The 20699-nt window shown below is 43.4% G+C and overlaps 1 protein-coding gene across 5 annotated transcripts in view; it reads right to left on the bottom strand.

Annotated features, from left to right (window-relative positions):
* The window catches only part of LOC147111808 (glutamate receptor 4), a 235621-nt gene that overhangs the window by 199294 nt on the left and 15628 nt on the right, over positions 1–20699 (bottom strand). For all 5 annotated transcript variants that reach the window (XM_085999064.1, XM_085999067.1, XM_085999062.1 and 2 more), the window contains exon 3: positions 9527–9766. In XM_085999064.1, the coding sequence (XP_085855190.1) occupies positions 9527–9766 (240 nt within the window). The remainder of the gene's footprint in view (positions 1–9526; positions 9767–20699) is intronic.

Here is a 20699-nt window from a genome sequence, read left to right as displayed (position 1 = left end):
TCAATCTAATCAACGACAGGGAATTTCACAGCCTCACAACTCTGTGTGAAGACTTTTCTCCTAACTTTTGTTCTAAATCTCTTACATTTGATCTTGTATTTGTGGCCCCTTGTTCTTGGCCTCTCAACTACTGAAGACAATCTGATTCTATTTATCTTTTCATAATTTAAAATAATTCGATTATATTGCCCCGTAATCTGTTGTTATAACGAAGGAAGACCCAATTTTTCAGTCTTTCTTCGTATTTGTATTTCTTTATACCAGGCAACATCCCAGTGAATCTGTGTTGTTCCCTCTCTAAAGCCTCATTATCCTTCGGAAAGCATGGCGCCCGATACTACACACAGTGCTCTAACAGAGTTGCTATTAAGGTTTATATTGGCTCATCATTACCTCTTGGCTTTTATATTCTATACCTTGAGATAAAACCTAGCTTTTATTACACCTTTATCAAAGGCCAACTAAAGACTGATGGGCTAGCTTTGTCTATTAAATAGTGCAATCTCATGAACCACCATCTCCAGCCACTAGTAATGCTAAATCCTGGGCAGGCAAAAAGCCAGGAAAAAAAACTTGTGCCTAATTTCAGGAAAAGCTCTGGAAAATTCCACCTGACTTCCTAAAACAATTAAGCACGCTCCAGGAGATCATGACACATCATCCAATGCACTTAACTAACAACAACAATTTGCATTTATATAAAAAGGAAAGACTTGCATTTATATAGTGCCTTTCATGACCTCAGGATGTCCCAAAGCACTTTACAGCCAATTAAGTACTTTGGAAGTGTAGTCGCTGTTGTATTGTAGGAAACGCAGCAGCTAATTTGTGGACAGCAAGCTCCCGCAAACAGCAATGTGAAAATGACCAGATAATCTATTTTTAGTGATGTTGATTGAGGGATAAATATTGGCCAGGACACCGGCAATAACCCCTGCTCTTCTTCAAAATAATGCCATGGATCTTTTATGTCCACCTGAGAGGTTTAACATTTCATCCGAAAGATAGCACCTCATCAGCTACCGAGGCACTAGCTGATAGTGCCGCGTCCCCGCAGGTAGCGCCCCAGGCCGCAGTGCCGCCAGCAATGACGTCATTGCCATGTGCCGAGACCCCTTAGTGCCCCGCAGCAGAAATTCGGCTGCACCCCGCGAGGCTGCCGCGGGGCGGTGTCAGCGCCAGCCTCGCGGGTTGCGAGCCGGGCCGACCTCCGCTCGCAGGGCGCTAATTAAGTGGAGGTGTGGCCGCGACCCGCACCGCCATTTTATTTTTTATAACATATAATTAACTCCACTCATTTCTCTTGTTCTTTAAACTATATAAATGGTAGAAGTTGGAAGGGGAACAGCTTTCGTCAGTTTTTGTCAGTGAAATAGCAGACACTGATAGAGAACAAACTTTCACCAAGGAACCATGGGATATCACCACGGAGATAGCAAGATTTATTTCACTGCCCATTTATAGGAGATTATATATCCTTTGTGAATAAATTATAACATTATATGTATGTTATAGTCCAGTTATACTACACAACTTGTCTTGAAGCAAAGCGATTACCTTCACATAGTGAAACTAGAAAGTAAATTGAGCTCGATTGAATTCTAGCAAGCAGAGTGAATCCCATCCAGGGGTTTTGTCTTTGCATTTTACAAAGTCCACCAAGGAAGTTTTTAAACAGCAAAATGTGGCAAGGCAATGACAGTCTGTTCAGCAATTAATTAGCATTAAAAATGTAACCGGCATTTGGGTACCAGGGGATAGAGTAAAGCAATGCAGAGCTGTGAGTATAACTTGTGTCTGACAACTCCACATTGCTCTAAGCAGGTAGTTGTCTCAAACTGGTAACTTTAATATAAAATTGAACTCTAATCTATCTATTTATGTAAACATTTTGCATCTAACACATTAATGTTGTTTATTACATAAAAGAAAATCACAATTTTGTAGGAAACAATTAAATACTTCACTGACTCTGAGCACACCTCTTACAAACATTTTTCCAAATTCTGTCAATTACTAGATTGCTTTTGCATCCGCCCCTTGCTGATTAAAATAGTATATTCACTGACTCACCATAAGAAACACCACAGGGGATTCACCAGTAAAAATATAAAATTTCAGAATAATTTCCTGTCAGTGTGTTCTAATAGAAATGTCATCTTACTGCAAGCCTGCACCCCTGAAACGCAGTGACATTATATTGAGATTAAGGTACTTGAAGAAAATAAATAGGTGGAGTTTATGTTAATAGACTAATGTTACCTTCTGCAATACTACTGCTGTTTTCCACTGCTGCATTTCATTTTTGTGTGGGAATATGACAAAATGTCACTTCAAATTAATCTCACAAAACCAGTGTTTGAAATAATTTTAAAACACGCAACTATTCCGAGACTGCTGTGAGAAATCAATTATTTGTCAAGTTCCATCTTATCTGTCCAAGGTAGAACTGAAAGGATGTCAGGCGCTGAATTTCAGGACTCAATTACTAACTTCACAAGTCAGTTCACAAAATTCTTGATAAAATTAACCATTTTTGTTTTCTTGCCAATTTTCTCCTCCTCTTCTCCCAGCTGACTCATATTTGGAGAATGAAAAAGACTGACTTACATTTATTTAGTGCCTTATCATGTTGCGTGTCACACAATTAATGATGTTTTTTGAAGTGCATTGACTGTTGGTGTGTAGACACACACATCAGCTATTCTGCATCAGCAGTGTCCCACAGACATTAGTGTTGGTTCAGGGAGGAACATTGACCAGGGCACCAAAAAAACTCCTGGGGCTAGAAACTCATTATTGCCCAGGAATGGGCGGTATCTTTAGAAAAGTTTGAGAATTAGCGCCAGGCACATATGCTTTAGACTGCACGAAAAATTCATTCTCACTACTGAAAGAAATGATTGGGGTGCTAAATCAAGTCTTAAAGGCCTAGCTCAGTGGTGTAACACTCAAATGGCGGACCAATATCGGGTGCAGTATAATCTCAACTCATCATTGCCACAGGCTTTTCCCAGTATTTAAAGGGGAGGTTCATTGATGCTGCAGCACTTCATTCTCAGCATTGCTGGCTGTGCAGCTGCCTCAACAAGGAGAAGCACAAGAAGGAGTCGGAGGACTGAAGCAGGTGTGCTCATGGCAGATCCACCTCAGTCAGGTGGTCAGGGTGATTGAATGCTTCACCAAATGCTACATACCACCATCTGTACCACAAGCCTAACACACTGCCCAAAGCACCAGACCCCCAGCACTCACCCACCAACAATCTCTACCTACCAACACTCACACCCACATCTCACACCTTGCACACAATGACAGCTATTCAACTATGGCAAGCACAAGGGTCATTAGTTATTAGAATGAATGTGATATGTTTAAGCATAAATTTATTAATAGAGTTTGCAATATTTTGTGGTATCTCTCATTTCACCTTTGCGCCCAGGAGGACGCTGTGATCTGGCATGACACAGGGATGGAATGATGGGCATGTGGTGAGCAAAAGGGATCTGGGGTTTAAGTCATCCTGGTGTGAGGCTGGAGGTCTGTTTGGAGAAGGTGGCAGAGTTCTGTGACCACCACCTTGGTGATGCGGAGCTGTCTAATACACTGCCCCTCGCTTAATTGAAGGTAGGAGAGGTGCTGTCAGAATAACCTTGGAGGGTAAGGCCTCCTGGTCAGAGCCCTGATGTCTCTCCTCATCCCTCTGTGCACATATTCCCGTATTTCTGGCTGCCTACCCTCCCTCCGCCATAGAACCTGGAGGGCGAGGTGGCACCAGGACAGCCCCCATTAATGTTGCCAAGAGTAGCAGTTTGAATCTTTGAACAATAAATGTAGCCACTTTGCACTTGCCAGAAGACTGCTGATAAAAAAGAGGCTTGAAATTACTCATACAAACTGATCCACTGGGTGAAACTGACAAGAAGCACTGAAACTAACCTGCCCTGACAGCTGCGAGTGATTAATGCTGATGCCTTTAAATAACGTCACTGGAAGCGGCTTCCGTCAGCTGTGTGCCAGCTCTCCCTGTCGCTGTCTGGTCGAGGCACAAAGGTAAGTGGCGACAATGAATTTTGCAGATCGGGTGCCTGGTGAGCGTTACATGCTCACTGATGTCATGATCTTCCTGGTGTTGAAGTCCCCAGCGGTAACTCCTACCGGCGGTGCAACGGGGGGACCGGATTTGCCGTGTGGTGCTGGATTCGCCTCGCCCCGGCGCTACTGCATCAGCACCCCATTACCGCCCTCTGCAGGCGCTAATGGGAGGCGCTAACCTACCGAATTTGTCCCCCCTGGTCTTGTTCCAATTATGGTATCCATCTGAACTGATAAATGGAACAATCACTTTATCGTCTCATTTAAAAGACAATGCGGTGGGGTGAAAAACGAGTCCATCTGATCAGCGGCCTGTTATGAACCCCGCCCGATTGAACACAATGGAAAGGCAAATCGGGTGAGGTTTATAACGGGCGACAAATCTGCTACCACCTGTTTTCTGCCCCCAAAGTTGAATTTTACCCCCAGTGCCTCCAACAATAAGGCCATACCTCAGTATGGTTCCATTGACAGTGCCAGCCCTCCAATGCCTCACCAAAGTAACCACTCTTCATTTGCCAGTCCAAGAGTGAGTTTTGACAAGCTATTTTACATTGAGGGTCATAATAGATTAACCTGGTCCTATCCACATCCTGGCCTGCATATACACATATCACAGCAACAATTGGCTCAGTATCGCAAGGCTTAGAGGGCATATCAGACAGGGTTCCTGCTTCTGTTTACTATAACATGTGCTGTCTGATATCCCTTCGCCTCCATCCAGCCCTGGGAGACTGAGCCAACTGTTTCCCATGACGGATGTTGCTGAAATCAGCTAAGCCAGCACAGATCAGAAATCTGGTCAAACCTTATATTTGAATAACACAAAGCACATGCTATCTGTCTCATGGATAGGTGTGTACCAATCCAGTTAGACTTCTACCACTCCTGTGTGGGTAGATGTCTGACTATCTGAAGGTCCAAAGCACAGTATAGCAGATAGCAACTCCCTTTGTCCCCATAACATATCTCAGTGACTGTGAAATTGGAGGCACTTCTTTTCCACAGTTGGGTTATTTTAGGACTTGTTCCAGAATTCAATTAAAACAATGTCCCTGTTACAGTTTTAATTCACTCTCACCTTGGACTATTCCTAACTCTGGAAATCTGATCATTCTCACAGCTCAGAATGATTCACAGTATTCTTGAGCAGCACGTTGCCGTTCTTGTGAGGAGCACAAATCAAATAGTGTTAGATGCAGGTTTCCAGGACCTTAACACAAAAGCACAAAAATATAATTTCCAAGGCAGAGGTGGAAAATACAGCAGCTCCTTCTCGGAGCCGATTCAGGGGAGAAGGCAATCAAGAGGTTGGGGGGGGTGGGGGAGCGGAGGGGCAGACGGACCTGCAGGGGGAGGGAATATTTTGGTGCGGCCATTCTTCTCCTCACCTCACATAAATCGACAGAAACTGCCTGAACATTAAAGGTGGATGCAAAAGATCCCATGGCGCTATTGGAAGAAGAGCAGGGAGGCTCTTCCCGGCGTCCTGGCCAACATTTATTCCTCAACCAAGACAACTAAAAACAGATTATCTGGTCATTAAGCTTTTGTGGGACCTTGCTGTGCACAAATTGGCTGCCTACATTAAAACAGTGACTACACTTCAAGAGTACTTCACTGGCTATGATGTGCTAAGATAATGAAAGGTGCTATATAAATGGAAGTTCTTTCATTGATTTCAATGGAATGAGAATCGGTGGGTTCTCGAACGGGAGCCAATCCACTCCGCCAGGTTACCACTCAGGCAGTAAAGTCAATATCCATCTCTACATCTATCCAGGGTCAACATTTATGACCATAAGAAAAATGCTAATGTTTATCTGTACTAAACATGACTGAAGTTACTGGACCACAAACACAAAGGCAAATCATATCTGGTAGTCTAGTAGAGTGACCTGAGGGATTTTTTCCCCCCTGTGACTTGAGTTTGAGGGGCTGGCTTGCCCTGAATTAACATTTAAAGAGCATTGTAAGACTGAAAATTTGAAAGCTGGATTCCCTCCCTGCCCCCCAACAAATGTTACTGTCAAAACCAACAGCACTCACAAAGAGATGGGACCTGTGAAAAGCTATAAGTGAAATTCAATTCTGTTTGAAGTTAGAATGAGTTATGGGAGATGATTTTCATCTTGGCCGCCAGGCAGGAACAGGCGGAAGCATGTTGAAAATCGCGGCGCAGCACTTACCACCCTGCTCCCACTGCCACTCTGACTGCTGCCATTTTGGTAGGGGCCTTGAAATTGGTGGCCCAGATACATGCCAGAAACAGAGAGGAGCCTCATTAACCTGTGCAAATCAGGGAGGCTATGACATCAAAAGGACCTTGATGCAATCTTGATGTACCACGTATGCTTTGTCCATTGGTATTTGGCGTTGAGTGACCTAATCAATGGTCGTTAAAGGGACCACTGTAGGCTGCTCCAAAAAGGGAAAGTTTAAGGTTTTAAAACTGATTTTTGTGGAGTCAGGAAGTCTGACCACTCCCCAAAACCCTCTCCCAGGATTATTCCCCCACCCCCTTAACCTGCCTGCACCCGCTGGGCTCCGCAGTGGAAACGTTAGATCTTCGACCCTCACCCACCAGTGAGTTGCTCAAAATGCACAAGCACTTCACCGACATAATGGAAATGAGACCCTACTATGAAAATTGCTCGAGCCTTGGGCCGATTCTGTTGGGTGGGCGGTGGGCTTGTACAGCCTGCATCCTGCCAGATGTAATCGTTCACCTGAAAATTGAATCCATGGTTTACTGTTCATAAACAACACTGATTAACAGATATCTATATTGAATCCGTAAAACTGACTACTATTCAGGAGGGACAACGCACCATAAATTCACAGTCAGGACATGTCCACTGCATGGGAAGGGTAGTTATGTCACCTTGGTGTCTTTTAGCTTATTATTGACTGTTACTCAGTGAGTGAAGCACATGTTGACAATAAAACCAGGTGATTACTATAAAAGCTTGTCTCGTGTACTTTATTTTGTTTGCTGGCACTTGAATTCAAACAAAATCTGACAATATGACCCACCACACCAAAACGGTCCAGACAAGGACTCAGTCAGTAGATTAAGGGTTCTGCAGCAGTGCACAAGAAGACTGCCTGCTTGCCTAAGTCCCCATCTTCTGAAATACAATTCATTTCTCCACTCACCAGCACTTTAATTTAAATTGGCACGGCTGCCAATGGTGGGGCAAAAGAAGTCGGAGATGCACTCGAGGCTAGAAATTGATGAATGTAGAGATCTCGGAGGGTCATCGCGCTGGAGGAGATTACAGAGATAGGGAGGTGTGAGGCAATGGAGGGACCTGAACGTGAGGATGAGAATTTTAAAATTGAGGCTTTGGTGGACTGGGAGCTAATGTAGGTCAGCGAGCACAGGGGTGACAGGGGGACAAGACTTTGTGCGGATTAGGATACGAGCAGCAGAGTTTTAGATGAGCTTAAGTTCATCGAGGGTGGAAGAGGGGAAGCCGTGCAGGAAAGCATTGGAATAGTCGAGTCTGAAGGTAAACAAAATCTAACGTAGCAGCAGTTTGTAAGAATGCAGCACAGGGCTCTAACACTGAGTGGCACCGTGCTCAGTGCAACATGGAATTTATCGTTAAGTTTAAGAAACAAACTACTTATTGTCTTCATTATCACAAAGGAAAAAGTGGAGGCACAAAGTGTGAAGACATTCTTACTATTAAAATCTAGGATAAAAAATACAGATATAAAGAGGGACGATTCAAAATCACTGTCTTATCAGGTTTAATATTTTGTAAGTTTCACCCACCCTTCAAAAGGAGGGGACACCATTTAAGTGACAGGGACTCAAGGTGATAGCTGGCACACATGGCCATTCTTTTGCTAAACATGTAATTTGCATGTTTTACACAGGTGCTGGATTAATCCAATGCAAAGATGGGCTGTATGCAGCTTCAGGCCAACCTGATGTTAAATTGCCATTTCGTACTACAGCATGATACATTCCCATTCACATTCACATTGAAACTGCACGGCATTGCAGAGAATCATGAAATCAATCGCAGTAACCCAAGAGCCAATGTCTAATATGGTGCATTAGGCACCAGCACAAACATTTGGATGCATCAATGATTACTCTGATGTCAAAACCAATGGGGTTGATGCTACATTGAACATGGAACAGAAATTAAACCACTAATGGCTAGCAACACACACAGGAACATTATATTTGTTCAACAGTTTCACTCAGGATATTACAAGCACCAAAAAACGAAATACACATTATTGCTATCATTTTCCTTTCCCCTGAAGTGTAAATGGCTATTCCTTTATTCCCTCTGGAATAATCTGCATGCCAATTTCAGGTCAGTTTTCCATATTCAGAACAAACTGCTTTGTTGCGGTTAATATAGGAGTTCCAAGAAAAAAAGCATTTTCATCGAAACACTGATTTTGTTTACTACATAGAAATACTCAGCATTTATCTTTTGAGAGGAGAGGGAAAGAAGAGAAGAAGTGCAATTTTGGTCTTGTTATGAGTATCGACAGGAAACCTAAAAAGAAAAATGTGTTGTCGACTTTCATCTCAATAGGCTGACTTAAGGCCAGCAGGTGGCACTGTCATCCTGCAATTTGCTTCAGGATCTAGCATTTGGATTAATCATTTTACCACACACACATCAAAACCCAGGCTCTTCAAGAGAACTATAACCCCGTCAAATAAGATCATCTGTCATTTCTGGGTTAAGAAACTCTCATAGTCACAACACTTTGAACAATTTCCATAAAACTACAGGTAAATAGCTCACATTACTTTTTCAAAAAAGGAGAGTACAGGGAATAAGAAAACACATTCAAAAGAAGAATTAAAGTGGACAAATATACAAAGGCTAAACTTTCCTGGCTCCCCTCCTGCACAAAAGATGCTGCAACTTATTCAGCTGGAAAGTAGAATTATTATCGGTCAGCTTTGAAGTGGACAGGCTACCATTTGATTATGCAGAAATTTCTAAAATGTAAACCAGATGTCAAATTGTTTGGCACTATTTTATGATGTAAAGATGTTAATTATTAGGGTTGCTTAGTTATCAATGAATTTTCATTCACAGCAAAGCAAATTTCAAAAATCAAGTCTTGATCCCACCCTCTGCCTCTCCAATCCTGCCCTGTCTGCTTTTATACTTGGCAGCAGCCTTATCGTAATACAAACTGTTTCCTTCAAACAACATTTTAATTGCAACAAGTGTAGAGATCAAAACCCAGATTCCATAAAATATTACTGATAATGTTGGAAAAAAAACCTCCCAACACATTCTATAGTGCAAAAGTTAACACCCATACACCCAAAATGTTACACATCCTTTTTTGACTGCAGCATTAACTAAATATTTCAAAGACAGACAGGTTCAAAGCTGAGTGGAATTAAATTTTCAGGCATTCTGAAGATCAAACTCACCTCTGTCAGTGTCATACAAGAAGACAAATTTAGTCCACTCGTAGTGATCGAGCAGGCTGAGCAATGCCCCTCTCAAAGATGGCCGCAGCTGGAGTACGAACTGGCTCTCGCCCTCCGTCGGGAAGCTCGGCGTGATCAAAGATATGTGCAGCGCTCCACAGAACGATGTCAGCGTATGCACAGACCTCTTGTCATACATGCCAAAGATGGCAAACACTCCCCTGGAGTACTGAGAACAGACTGCAAAGAGAAGAATAATAAATCACAATTTTAATCATATTTATTCACATCAGCATTTTCTAGGTATTGTTTAGTGGCAATTTTACACACCCTTTAATTTGTCTGTTGATGACATGGTAATAACTGGATTCATTTACATCTCCATGCTTTGAGTACAATATTATTTACAATTGATCTGCACATGCCTAATGAATATAATATTAATAAAGCTAATAACACATTGTTCTTCCATTTTGTCATTTGCTTTCTTTTAATTAAGGATAAGGGATCTTTTGCAATGAAACACAACCGTCATTTTAAAGTTTGTCACTATACTGAGAACCAACATTTAAGGGTGTACATTTTATTCTAAAACGTATTACAAAGAAAATAAATTAATATTCAACATTTCATTTTTCCTCCAGGTTGCGCCTCTCCTCGCCTGAAGCTGGTGACTTTTCTGGGGTTCAAACCCATGGGTGTCAGCAGCCCAAAAGTACCAAACCCAAGCAGCTATTCTTTTTTCGTGATCGCATGGAGTTGGCACCAACAGGCTATTGCACCACATGGGGCATCACATCCATTATTTTTCTCATCCAATGTCCACGCGTCGACTTTTTAACCAATGGATAATAAGACAGGAATGGGAACTTCCGTTGTTTATTTTCGCTCTCTAGACCAGGGACTTTGAGTACTGCCACCCCATTTGAAATCAACTGAGTCAGAAACGGCCAGGGATCTAAGCTGGAGCCTTCCTGGCCTGTGTTGCTCAGCACCACACTAGACATTGCTTAAAATCTCTAACATTCCTATAAATGTACTTTACATCAAAATTCACAGGCGTCCTATATTTGCTGGTGTTTAGAGTGTATGCTGTTGACAGATATTACATTGGCTTTTCCAAACTGATTCTGTGTAGTTACAACTCTCTTCTTGGTTAAAGTATCAGAAGTCTATGCTCTGGCTCAAGCTCCAGACGGCACACCTCAGAGCACAGGATTAACAGCAACACAACTTAATATTCTTGAAACGAGAGAAGAAACTAAATGTGGATATCATCAGCTTCAAACAATTGAGTCATTGTCTATTTTAATAAATCTAAAGTCGCAATAGTGTAAAATGGGTGATAGCGAATCAGCAGCCCATTTTACATCTCTCCCGATTAACTTCAATGGAAGTAAAAATTGGGAGAGAGGATAGTGGACTGCCGATACACTATCACCCATTTTACACGATCGCACAAAGTCAAAATTACTTCCAACAAGTCTTAAGTCCAGCCTCAGCAGAGCACCCTTGTGTGACAGTTTATATTTCTCATACCAGCCATCCTTGTGGCCTCTTTGAGTGAGACGACTAATTTAATACCAATGAGAGGTGGTTTTGTACACCCACTGGAAACTGTACTGAGACTGTCCACTCATGTCATGTTGGACCCTAATAATCAGCACATAGGAGACTTTCATCCTATCAATTACGGTTAGATTCAATGCCCAGGTCCCATTGGTTAAAGACCAGCATCTAACTAATGCAGCGCCCAGGCCCCCACCCACACAAAGGCATTTAAAAAAAATCCTAATGTAATGGTAGTTTTCACAAAATGATTTCAAATCAGATTACTATAAACGGACCTTAAATCCGTCATGATCATTCGTCACACCAACCAGATTGTTTACCCAGAAGCGTGTGGATTACAATTAAAAAAGCTAATTGCTAAATTCTCAGCAAGCATGCTGTAGTATTACAGGACGGCAACATCCAATCACTGCACAGATCTGGACCTCAGCATGACAAATGCGAAGTTTAGTTCTTTGGTCACCACTGTGCATTTTAGTACAAAGCAAAGAGGGAGGTTGAACCGGACACTGATCAGCTAAAAGTGGAGATAAACACAAGCCGTCCAGCTCACTGCCATTATTAAATTCTGAGCAGGATTATTCAGTGTATTTCACTTTGCTGCCTGCATTCCTCCTGGCTTCACACCAGCATCTCTGACGCAGAACAAGGAAAGGTCCTCAGGCCGACTCAAGCCATGCCTCAATTGTGGATTTTACAGCTGGTCCCAGGGAGCCAGATCGTGTTTTAAGGCCTGCCCTTAATCTCATTACTGGTTAGGCTGGATGCCGAATGTAACATTTCTGTTCATTTTTTTAAAAAGTACATATTTCCCCCTTCTGTATCCTGACACTAGATTCAATTAGATTTATTTAGTGGATTTTTAAATTAGCCAATTAGAGCCTGCTTGACAAAATAGTGTACACAATTCACATCAAACAAATGTCTATAAAATATGCAACCACTCATTCATTACTGAAAACACTACTGGAGATACCATGGCTTAGTCTAAAAGGAGGTCCACCTATATTCTGTTTCTTCATATTTCCAATTTGTTTGTTGTTTTTCTAATTAATTGAAGAACACAATTACTGATGTGTTTGAAATACTTCAAGTATCTTTATTTTATTAAATCAAGGCACTCCTGATCACCAGTCGCAATAAAATTATACAGACTAGCCACAAAAAATGGGAATACATATGCATTCTGAAGCTAACCCACAACATAGGCACTGAGATCCTGGCCTAGAAATTCGATCGCACCTGAAAATGGGCAGGCAGGGGCTGGGGCGCAATGCACGGGCCAGATCACATGGTGGCACGGATTATGGGAAATTGGTGCTGGGACCTTATTGTAATGAGACAGGTGCGCAGCCAGCACTACCCGGCCTGCTTATTGGCTGTGAGCCTGTTTGCGGGGTGGGGGGGGGGGGGGGACTGGTGTCAGGAAATCAGGTGTCTGATGCAACTTAAAGGCAGCCAGCACCTCATAATGGGAGGTGTACTATGGCTGTAGACAGCAGGATACATTCTCGAAGGTCTAAAATGGCTGCAAAAGTTCCAGAGTGGGCATGCAGGTCATTTGATAGAATGTTGGCGCCCCTGTCCCAAGATGTCAGCAGTAGGAGGAGTTACTGTTTTGCCCAGAAGGCAGAATGCCCTCCAGGCAACACAGAAGACATTGGAAGAAGTGCCCGAAGAGGTTAATGCAATGGACGCAAAAGGTTCAATGATCTGACCAGAGTTATCAAGGTAAGAATCCTCCCTCTCACTTCAACTATTCTCGCCTCACACCCACTACTCACAACACTCCACTCCCCCACTTCCTTCACACTCCTACAATCATTGCACCACACTACAATCCACCTCCTTCTCCTCCTACTCACACACTCTGCACCTCCAACTCTCAGCACTATTGGAATCCTTACTTCCCCACACCTCACATAGTCTACACAACATCTGAACTATTTGAACATGACAGGCAGATTAATGCAACCTCACTTCCCCACAGCTTACATCTTGCACACACCATCCATACTATTTGATCATGACAGGCACATTCTCAAGACAGCTCAAAAGGCTGCCACCAACACACTCCCTTCTTTCTGGCATAGTGGTTAGTGTTAAGTCTGTGTGTTCTAGTTATTGTTAATAAGAATCACTGCACACAGACCACAAGAGTAAATTCAACAGGTCTTTACTAGTCGGAGGTCAGGCTGAACTGCCCAATAAATCATTACACAGCACTTATATACCGGTGTGGTCACCACCGGTATTACAGTATACAGCAGCCAAGATAAAGTAGTGCATCTCTTAAAATAGTTCTCTTAAAGGTGGAACGGTTACATACACCACAGTTAGCACTGTTGCCTCACAGCGCCAGGGACCCGGGTTCAAATCCGGCTTCGGGTGACTGTCTGTGTGGAGTTTGCACATTCTCCCCGTGTTTGCGTGGGTTTCCTCCGGGTGCTCCGGTTTCCTCCCACAGTCCAAAGATGTGCGGGTTAGGTTGATTGGCCATGATAAAAAAATTGGCCCTTAGTGTTAGGGGGGATTAAATACGTGGGGTTATGGGGTTACGGGGATAGGGCTTGGGCGGGATGGTTGTCGGTGTAGGGACCGGGTGCTAGGGTTTGGATGATCAGCCATGATCTCGTTGAATGGCGGAGCAGGCTCGAATGGCCTACTCCTGCTCCTATCTTCTATGTTTCTATGTTTCTTGCAGGAGAAAGCCGCAAACATGAGGCAGAGGCAGTGACCAAAGAAGCCAGAGGTCACGTGGACACCCTTTTCACTCGAGGAATATGTTCTGGACAGCATAGGCAGGCGGCAAGTCATGGTTGAGGCGGGTGGCAATTCTGGAGGAGACGTTGTGCAGGGTTTCTTCACACCTTACCCTATTTTTCCCTCTCACTTCAGATCATATACTAGTTCTGCTGCACGGGACTCAGTTGCTGACTTTGAGGGCCCAAACTACCGCCACTTGTCTGTGCCACGTAGTCAGCTGGGCCAGACTGCTCGGGCCCACACCGAGATGCTGCAGTCTGCAACCGGGCTGCTCAAGGCCATCCTCCACAGCCAGCTGAAGTGTCCTCAATTGAATATCAGCAGCTTTCCACCTCCCAGTTGCTCCTGTCTTCTTTGGTGCTCCCTCTCTTCCTCCAGCCCCCAGATCACTCATGAGTGAAATAAAATATCTGTAAGGCAGACAAGCAGTCCAACACCAGCACAAAGTTGTTCCCAGAACTCTCAAAGTCAGCAGTGGAATGGAGAAAATAGCCCCAAAAAAGGTGCAGAAGTTGACTAGCAGCCTAAGAGGACAAACCAACAACTCACCTGTATGGAGGGGATGAGCCCGTCAGCAGGGTAGTTTAACTTTTTAAACAGATGAATGGCAGGCTGATGGGACAGGATAAAGCCTCTCAAGGTTTGCTAACTGTTAGTGCCATGATTTGCTGGGCGAGTTTTCATGTAGTGAGTCAGCTACATGAAGGGTCTGACAACCAGCATAGGACACTTATTTTAATATTATAATGTGGTTCCTGAATAGTTCCAGTGCGTGCCCTGGATGCCTACGGAACAGCCTGATTCAATATGGCAGATGCTGCACCTCTGGCGCGGGATGGACACACGCGCACAGCTTGCCATATTGGATCCTTAGGCGCCCGTTTCACACCTGAAAAACGGGCGCAATGCGATCCAATTTCTAGGCTCCCATTTGCCTCTTCTTTTCATAGATAAATATAATGTAACAGGGACAAATAACTGGAGGGGGTCCTTGCTTGAAACGTCAGTTCAACCTTGAGAGGTTTTATCCTGTCCCATCAGCCTGTCATTCATCTGTTTAAAAAGTTAAACTACCTGTGCTCCTGTCATTCCCTGAAATGTTTTATTCATATACTTCTCAGCAAATGACAGATTGTAAAACGTTTTTTTTTTGCTGTGTCTAATGAGACCTACACGTTCATTATTCATATCTGACCTTTAGTGAAAAGAATACTGGGAGTGGAATCAGCAGCACGTTTCATGAACATTTTTCCAAACAACATCTGTATGAAACTGTAATTATCTTATATTTAAAATCTTGCCTATGACACTGCAGGACTAACAATGAAAATAAACCTTGCCTCTTGAATAATCTAGTCATTCCACAGTTTAATGAATGAAGCAGCTTCATTCAAGTGAATACAGTAACAGATTAAAATGATATATACTGGTTTTGCCAAGCACATTGGTGACCAACACAATGTTATGCAATTCTATTGTGTGACCCTTTACCCGAGTAGAATATAAGCTTGCGGGTTTGCTAGTTACAGTGTGTCTCCCATGTGAGTACAGATCAATTGTGTTTAGTCGCATATTATAATTCATTTCAACACAGCTATAATGTAAAGTGTGTACGATTCCCCAAATCGGACCTATTAGCATGCCAACAGCAAGGTACAATCTTAAAATACTACTGCTGGTTTATTTTTCAAATCCAAGAATACGTTTAACCATTTATGGAAAGTAAAAGTGGCTAATCTTATATAATAAACACCAAATGTCATTTTTAAATTTTCCGTAGTAATGTTATTGGTGTAGGTAAGTATTACATTCGCAACAGATTCTACGCTGTGTAATTGTATCATGTATACCAAGGGGAGAGGGTGGGACGGTGCGCTGCACTCCAGAAAAAAAATTGTAGACACTCTTGAGACTTGTTTCCAGTGCAGTTCAAAGATTGTTTGCCATTGCTTTTTTTGTCCATAATATAATCATCATTGATTGTTTTGAAGCACGATTTAATTCAAAATGAAATGGTTCAATGGCCTTACAGAGTTCATTTATGCACTGAAGAAACCCGGTATAGTGATAGACATTTATAAATTAATTTTAAATTGTAAACTTTGGGGTAGAATTTGATTATGGCCCGCTTTTAGGTCCCTAACCATGAGTGCATACAGAACACGCACCCTAGCCAAGATAAATGGAAAAAAATGAATAAAAGCAACTAAAAATTGAAAACAGGAAAACGAAACAGAAAAAATACATTAAACAGTTATCAGCAGCAAAATAACATCATTACAACTTTTCCAGCAATAATATCTGGGCATAGTTGAGACCTGACATGTAGTAAGTGTAGCATGCTTGGAAGGAAAGAAATGAATTTGGACATGGTTCCCAAAACTGTCCACCTGGGGTTTTCCTCACATCATACCTGGGTCTGTTGTACATAAGAACATAAGAAGCAGGAGCAGGAGTAGGCCATTTGGCCCTTTGAGTCTGCTCCGCCTTTCAATAAGATCATGGCTGATCTTCTACCTCAACTCCACTTACCCGCACTATCCCCATATCCCTTGATTCCCTTAATATCCCAAAATCTATCGATCACTGTCTTGAATATACTCAACGACTGAGCCTCCACAGCCCTCAGGGTAGAGAATTCCAAAGATTCACCACCCTCTGAGTGAAGAAATTTCTACTCATCTCAGTCCTAAATAGCCGACCCCTTATTCTGAGACTGTGGCCCCTGGTTCTAGACTCCCCAGCCAGGGGAAACATCCTCCCTGCATCAAACTTGTCAAGCCCTGTAAGAATTTTGATGTTTCAGCTGTATTTTTGTAGTGCCAGCTGTGGCTCAGTTGGTAGCACACTCCAGTGCAGTGCTGAGGAAGTGCTGCACTGTCAGAGGTGCCGTCCTCCGAATGAAATGTTAAACCGAGGCCCCGTCTGCTCTCTCAGGTGGAAGTAAAAGATCCCATGGCAGTATTTTGAAGAAGAGCAGGGGAGTTATCCCCGGTGTCCAGGCCAATATTTATCCCTCAACCAACATAACAAAAACAGATTATCTGGTCATTATCACATTGCTGTTAGTGGGAGCTTGCTGTGCGCAGATTGGCTGCCGTGTTTCTCACATTACAACAATGGCTCCACTTCAAAAGTACTCCATTGGCTGTAAAGCGCTTTGAGACGTCCGGTGGTCATGAAAGGCGCTATATAAGTACAGGTCATTCTTTCTTTTTTCTTTCTTTAAATGAGATCACCTCTCATTCTTCTAAACTCTAGAGAATATAGGCCTAGTCTACTCAATCTCTCCTCATAGGACAATCTGCCCATTCCAGGAACCAGCCTGGTGAACCTTTGTTTCACTCCCTCTGTGGCAAGTATATCCTTCCTTAGGTAAGGAGACCTAAGCTGTACACAATACTCCAGGTGTGGTCTCACCAGGGCCCGATATAATTGCAGTAAGACATCTTGGGGGAAAAATTCAGTATCGCCCCGTTTGGGGCGCCATTACCGGCTGTGCGCAAAGTTTAGCGCCTGCCGCTAATTATCGCCTCCGACGTCAAACTTGGCTTTTATCGCCCCTGGAGGTGATTGGAGCACTAAATCAGGCGCTTCACACCTGTCTTAAGACGCAAATGCCGAGGAGCGAGGTGCTACCTCAGAGCGCGGGCGAAGCAAGGAAGAGCAAATCAAAATGAACCTGCAAGGTGCTGCTCAGTACCCAAAACTCATTCACACAGCATTGAATCTCTCCCGAAGTCTCTCTCTCTCAGAATGCGTGGTGCAAAAATGTCACCAACAAAAAAAGGCAGGAAGTGGTCACCTTTAAATAGTGCTCCCCCAGTCCCTTTCTGACTGCAAAATGCTCCCCTCAACCTGTTGTTGCTAGCGGCAGGCAGTAAGGCAGGGGGCGCCACTTAATATCCGGTCCGGGGCGCTACGCACTCGGCTGACGTCACGATCTGCCGGTGCAGGAGGTCGTGGCGGTAGTGTTTAGCGCCGCCGCAAAATGTCTAGTTAATTTTGCGAGCGGCGCAAACATCGCCGTGCCCGGGCGCTAGTTGCTTTGCGCCCCATTAGCACCCTCTTAAGGCGCTAATGGGAGGCGCAAGCAACTGAATTTTCCCCCCACTTTACTCTTATACTTAAATCCTCTTGTAATAAAGGCCAACATACCATTTGCTTTCTTTATTGCTTGCTGTACCTGCATGTTAACTTTCAGTGATTTGTATACAAGGACACCCAGGTCCCTCTGAACACCAACATTTCCCAATCTCTCACCATTTAAAAAATACTCTGCTTTTCTATTTTTTCTACCAAAGTGGAAAACTTCACATTTCTCCACATTATATTCCATTTGCCATGTTCTTGCCCACTCATTTAGCCATTCTATATCCCCTTGAAGCCTCTTTGCATCCTCCTCACAACTTACATTCCCATCTAGCTTTGTATCATCAGCAAACTTGGATATATTACATTTGGTCCCCTCATCCAAATCATTGATATAGATTGTGAATAGCTGAGGCCCAAGCAGTAATCCTTGCGGTACCCCACTAGTTACAGCCTGCTAACCCAAAAATGACCTGTTTATTCCTACTCTCTGTTTTCTGTCTGTTAACCAATCCTCAATCCATGCTAGTAGATTACCCTCGATCCCATGAGCCCTAATTTTGTTTAATAATCTCTTGTGCGGCACCTTATCGAATGCCTTCTGAAAATCCAAATACAGGAAACTTTGTGCTATCCGGCACCGACGGGACCGAGCTGTTGCTGTCCCATCAAAACTGCCGGACAAACCAGCGCTAATGTTGAAACATACGGAGATTTTGAGCTCCGTATCTGGCAGCAAACCAGCTTCTAAACAGTCGGCCGTACCTTGCAAGCGTCTTTGTAGCTTAGCAATAGCTTCAGCGAGACCTTGCAGAGCCTGACTGGTGAAAAAAAAGCAACGAAAAGAAAAAAAAGCTAACGAAACGGCTCCTGATTTTTGCCGGTGGCTCGAGCATTCGGACAGTTAACCTCCGGATAAACCAAAGTTTCCTGTACACCACATCCACTGGTTCCTCCTTATTTATTCTGTTTGTTACAACCTCAAAAAACTCTAACAGATTCATCAAACATGATTTCCCTTTCATAAATCTGTGTTGACTCTGCCCAATCCTATTATTATTTTGTAAGTGCCCTGTTACCAGATTTTAGCATTTTCCCTACTACTGACGTCAGGCTAACTGGCCTGTAATCCCCTGTTTTCTCTCTCCCTCCTTTCTTAAATAGTGGGGTTACATTTGTTACCTTCCAATTGGCAGAAACCGTTCTAGAATCTATGGAATTTTGGAAATTTGCCAACCAATGCATTCACTATCTCTATAGCCATCTCTCTCAACACCCTAGGATGTAGGTCATCAGGTCCAGGGGATTTATTGGCTTTCAGTCCCATTAATTTCTCCAGTACTATTTTTTTTACTAATACATACTTATTTCTTTCAGTTCCTCATTCTCGCTAGACCCTTGGTTCTGCACTATTTCCGGGAGGTTTTTTACGTGAAGACAGGCACAAAGGGCTGGATTTTGCTACGGGGGCGGGTTGGAGGTGGGAAACCCACATTCGGGCTTGTTGTTCCGCCTCCATGGAGATGTGGCCAACCCACTGGATTTTCCTCTGATTGACCTTGTTGAGCCCGCCCTGTGGGCTCAGCAGGCCAATTAAGGGCCACCCGGCAACAGGTGATGTCAGAGATTGACATTTCATCTGTCAAAAGCTTTTGGCACATGAAATATCAGTGTTTAACAGCTGTTTGAAGCTGTCAAGCACTGAAAAACTGCTAATTCAGCCTCAGTCCTTTCTCAGGATAACTTTAAAATCATTTTGCTGTAGAAACAAAGAAGCTGATTTTTTTTTAAAAATCGGAGCTTCTGTGGTTCTTGCAGCCGACTCCCGACACCGGAATGCAGGACTCCTGTAAAGGTAAGGAAAAGTAAGTTAAACTTATTTAAACACTTGCAAAACACTTACCTTTGCACTCCTGCACCCCTCACTCACCTGAACACTGGGCATCTCGACCCCTGCAAGACCTCAGACCCACGTCCCGCCTCGAAAACTTTTCGTGGTTTGGAGCTGTCGGGAAGCCCACAAACCTGCAATAAAAATCGCGAATAGGCAAAAAACTACCTGTTAACTACCTGTTAACAGGCAGTTTAATTGCCTTTAATCCCTTGCCGCCTCTGGGAGTCGGGTTCCAGCGCTTGTCGCGAACCCGACTCCTATGAAATTGACATGGAGGCGGGTTGGAGGCGGGATGGGGTCGGGACCCCCGGATCTCCGATTTTTATCGCCCGCACGCCTCCAACCCGACTCCAGGGGCTTAGGAAAATCCAGTCCAAAGTATTTGTTTAATTTCTCTGCCATTTCCTTATTCTCCTATACACTAATTGATGGAGATTGATTGCTATGATTACTCAACAACTCTGTTATCATTTTATGATGCAACTACCAGGATGGTAGAAGGCAAACTAGATGGACCTTGGTCTTTTTTCGTCTAGAAATTCCTATGCATCTATGTTCCATATGACTTTGAAATCATGATTCATGGTTTTCTACAGCTGCTGGCCCTGGCCCAATAAACCAGAAAAATAGATTCTGATCCATTTTGGAAGTAAATGTTCCTGGTACACAGACATGAGCATACAGGCACACACACACACAATGTCACACACACACACATGTCATTGCTGCAAATGATTCAGCATACCAGTTCCATTAAACAAATCTGCAAGGGGATTATTCCAGAATCGGGATCGATCTCAGTGACCTGATGATAGGTCACTGAATAAATACTTTCTAAGTTATCGTTTG

The sequence above is a fragment of the Somniosus microcephalus genome, chromosome 10 (genome assembly GCF_052327205.1).
Source record: "Somniosus microcephalus isolate GS21.2 chromosome 10, FLI_Smic_1.0, whole genome shotgun sequence".
Lineage (NCBI taxonomy): Eukaryota > Metazoa > Chordata > Chondrichthyes > Squaliformes > Somniosidae > Somniosus > Somniosus microcephalus.
This window is presented reverse-complemented; position numbering and strand designations above follow the sequence as displayed.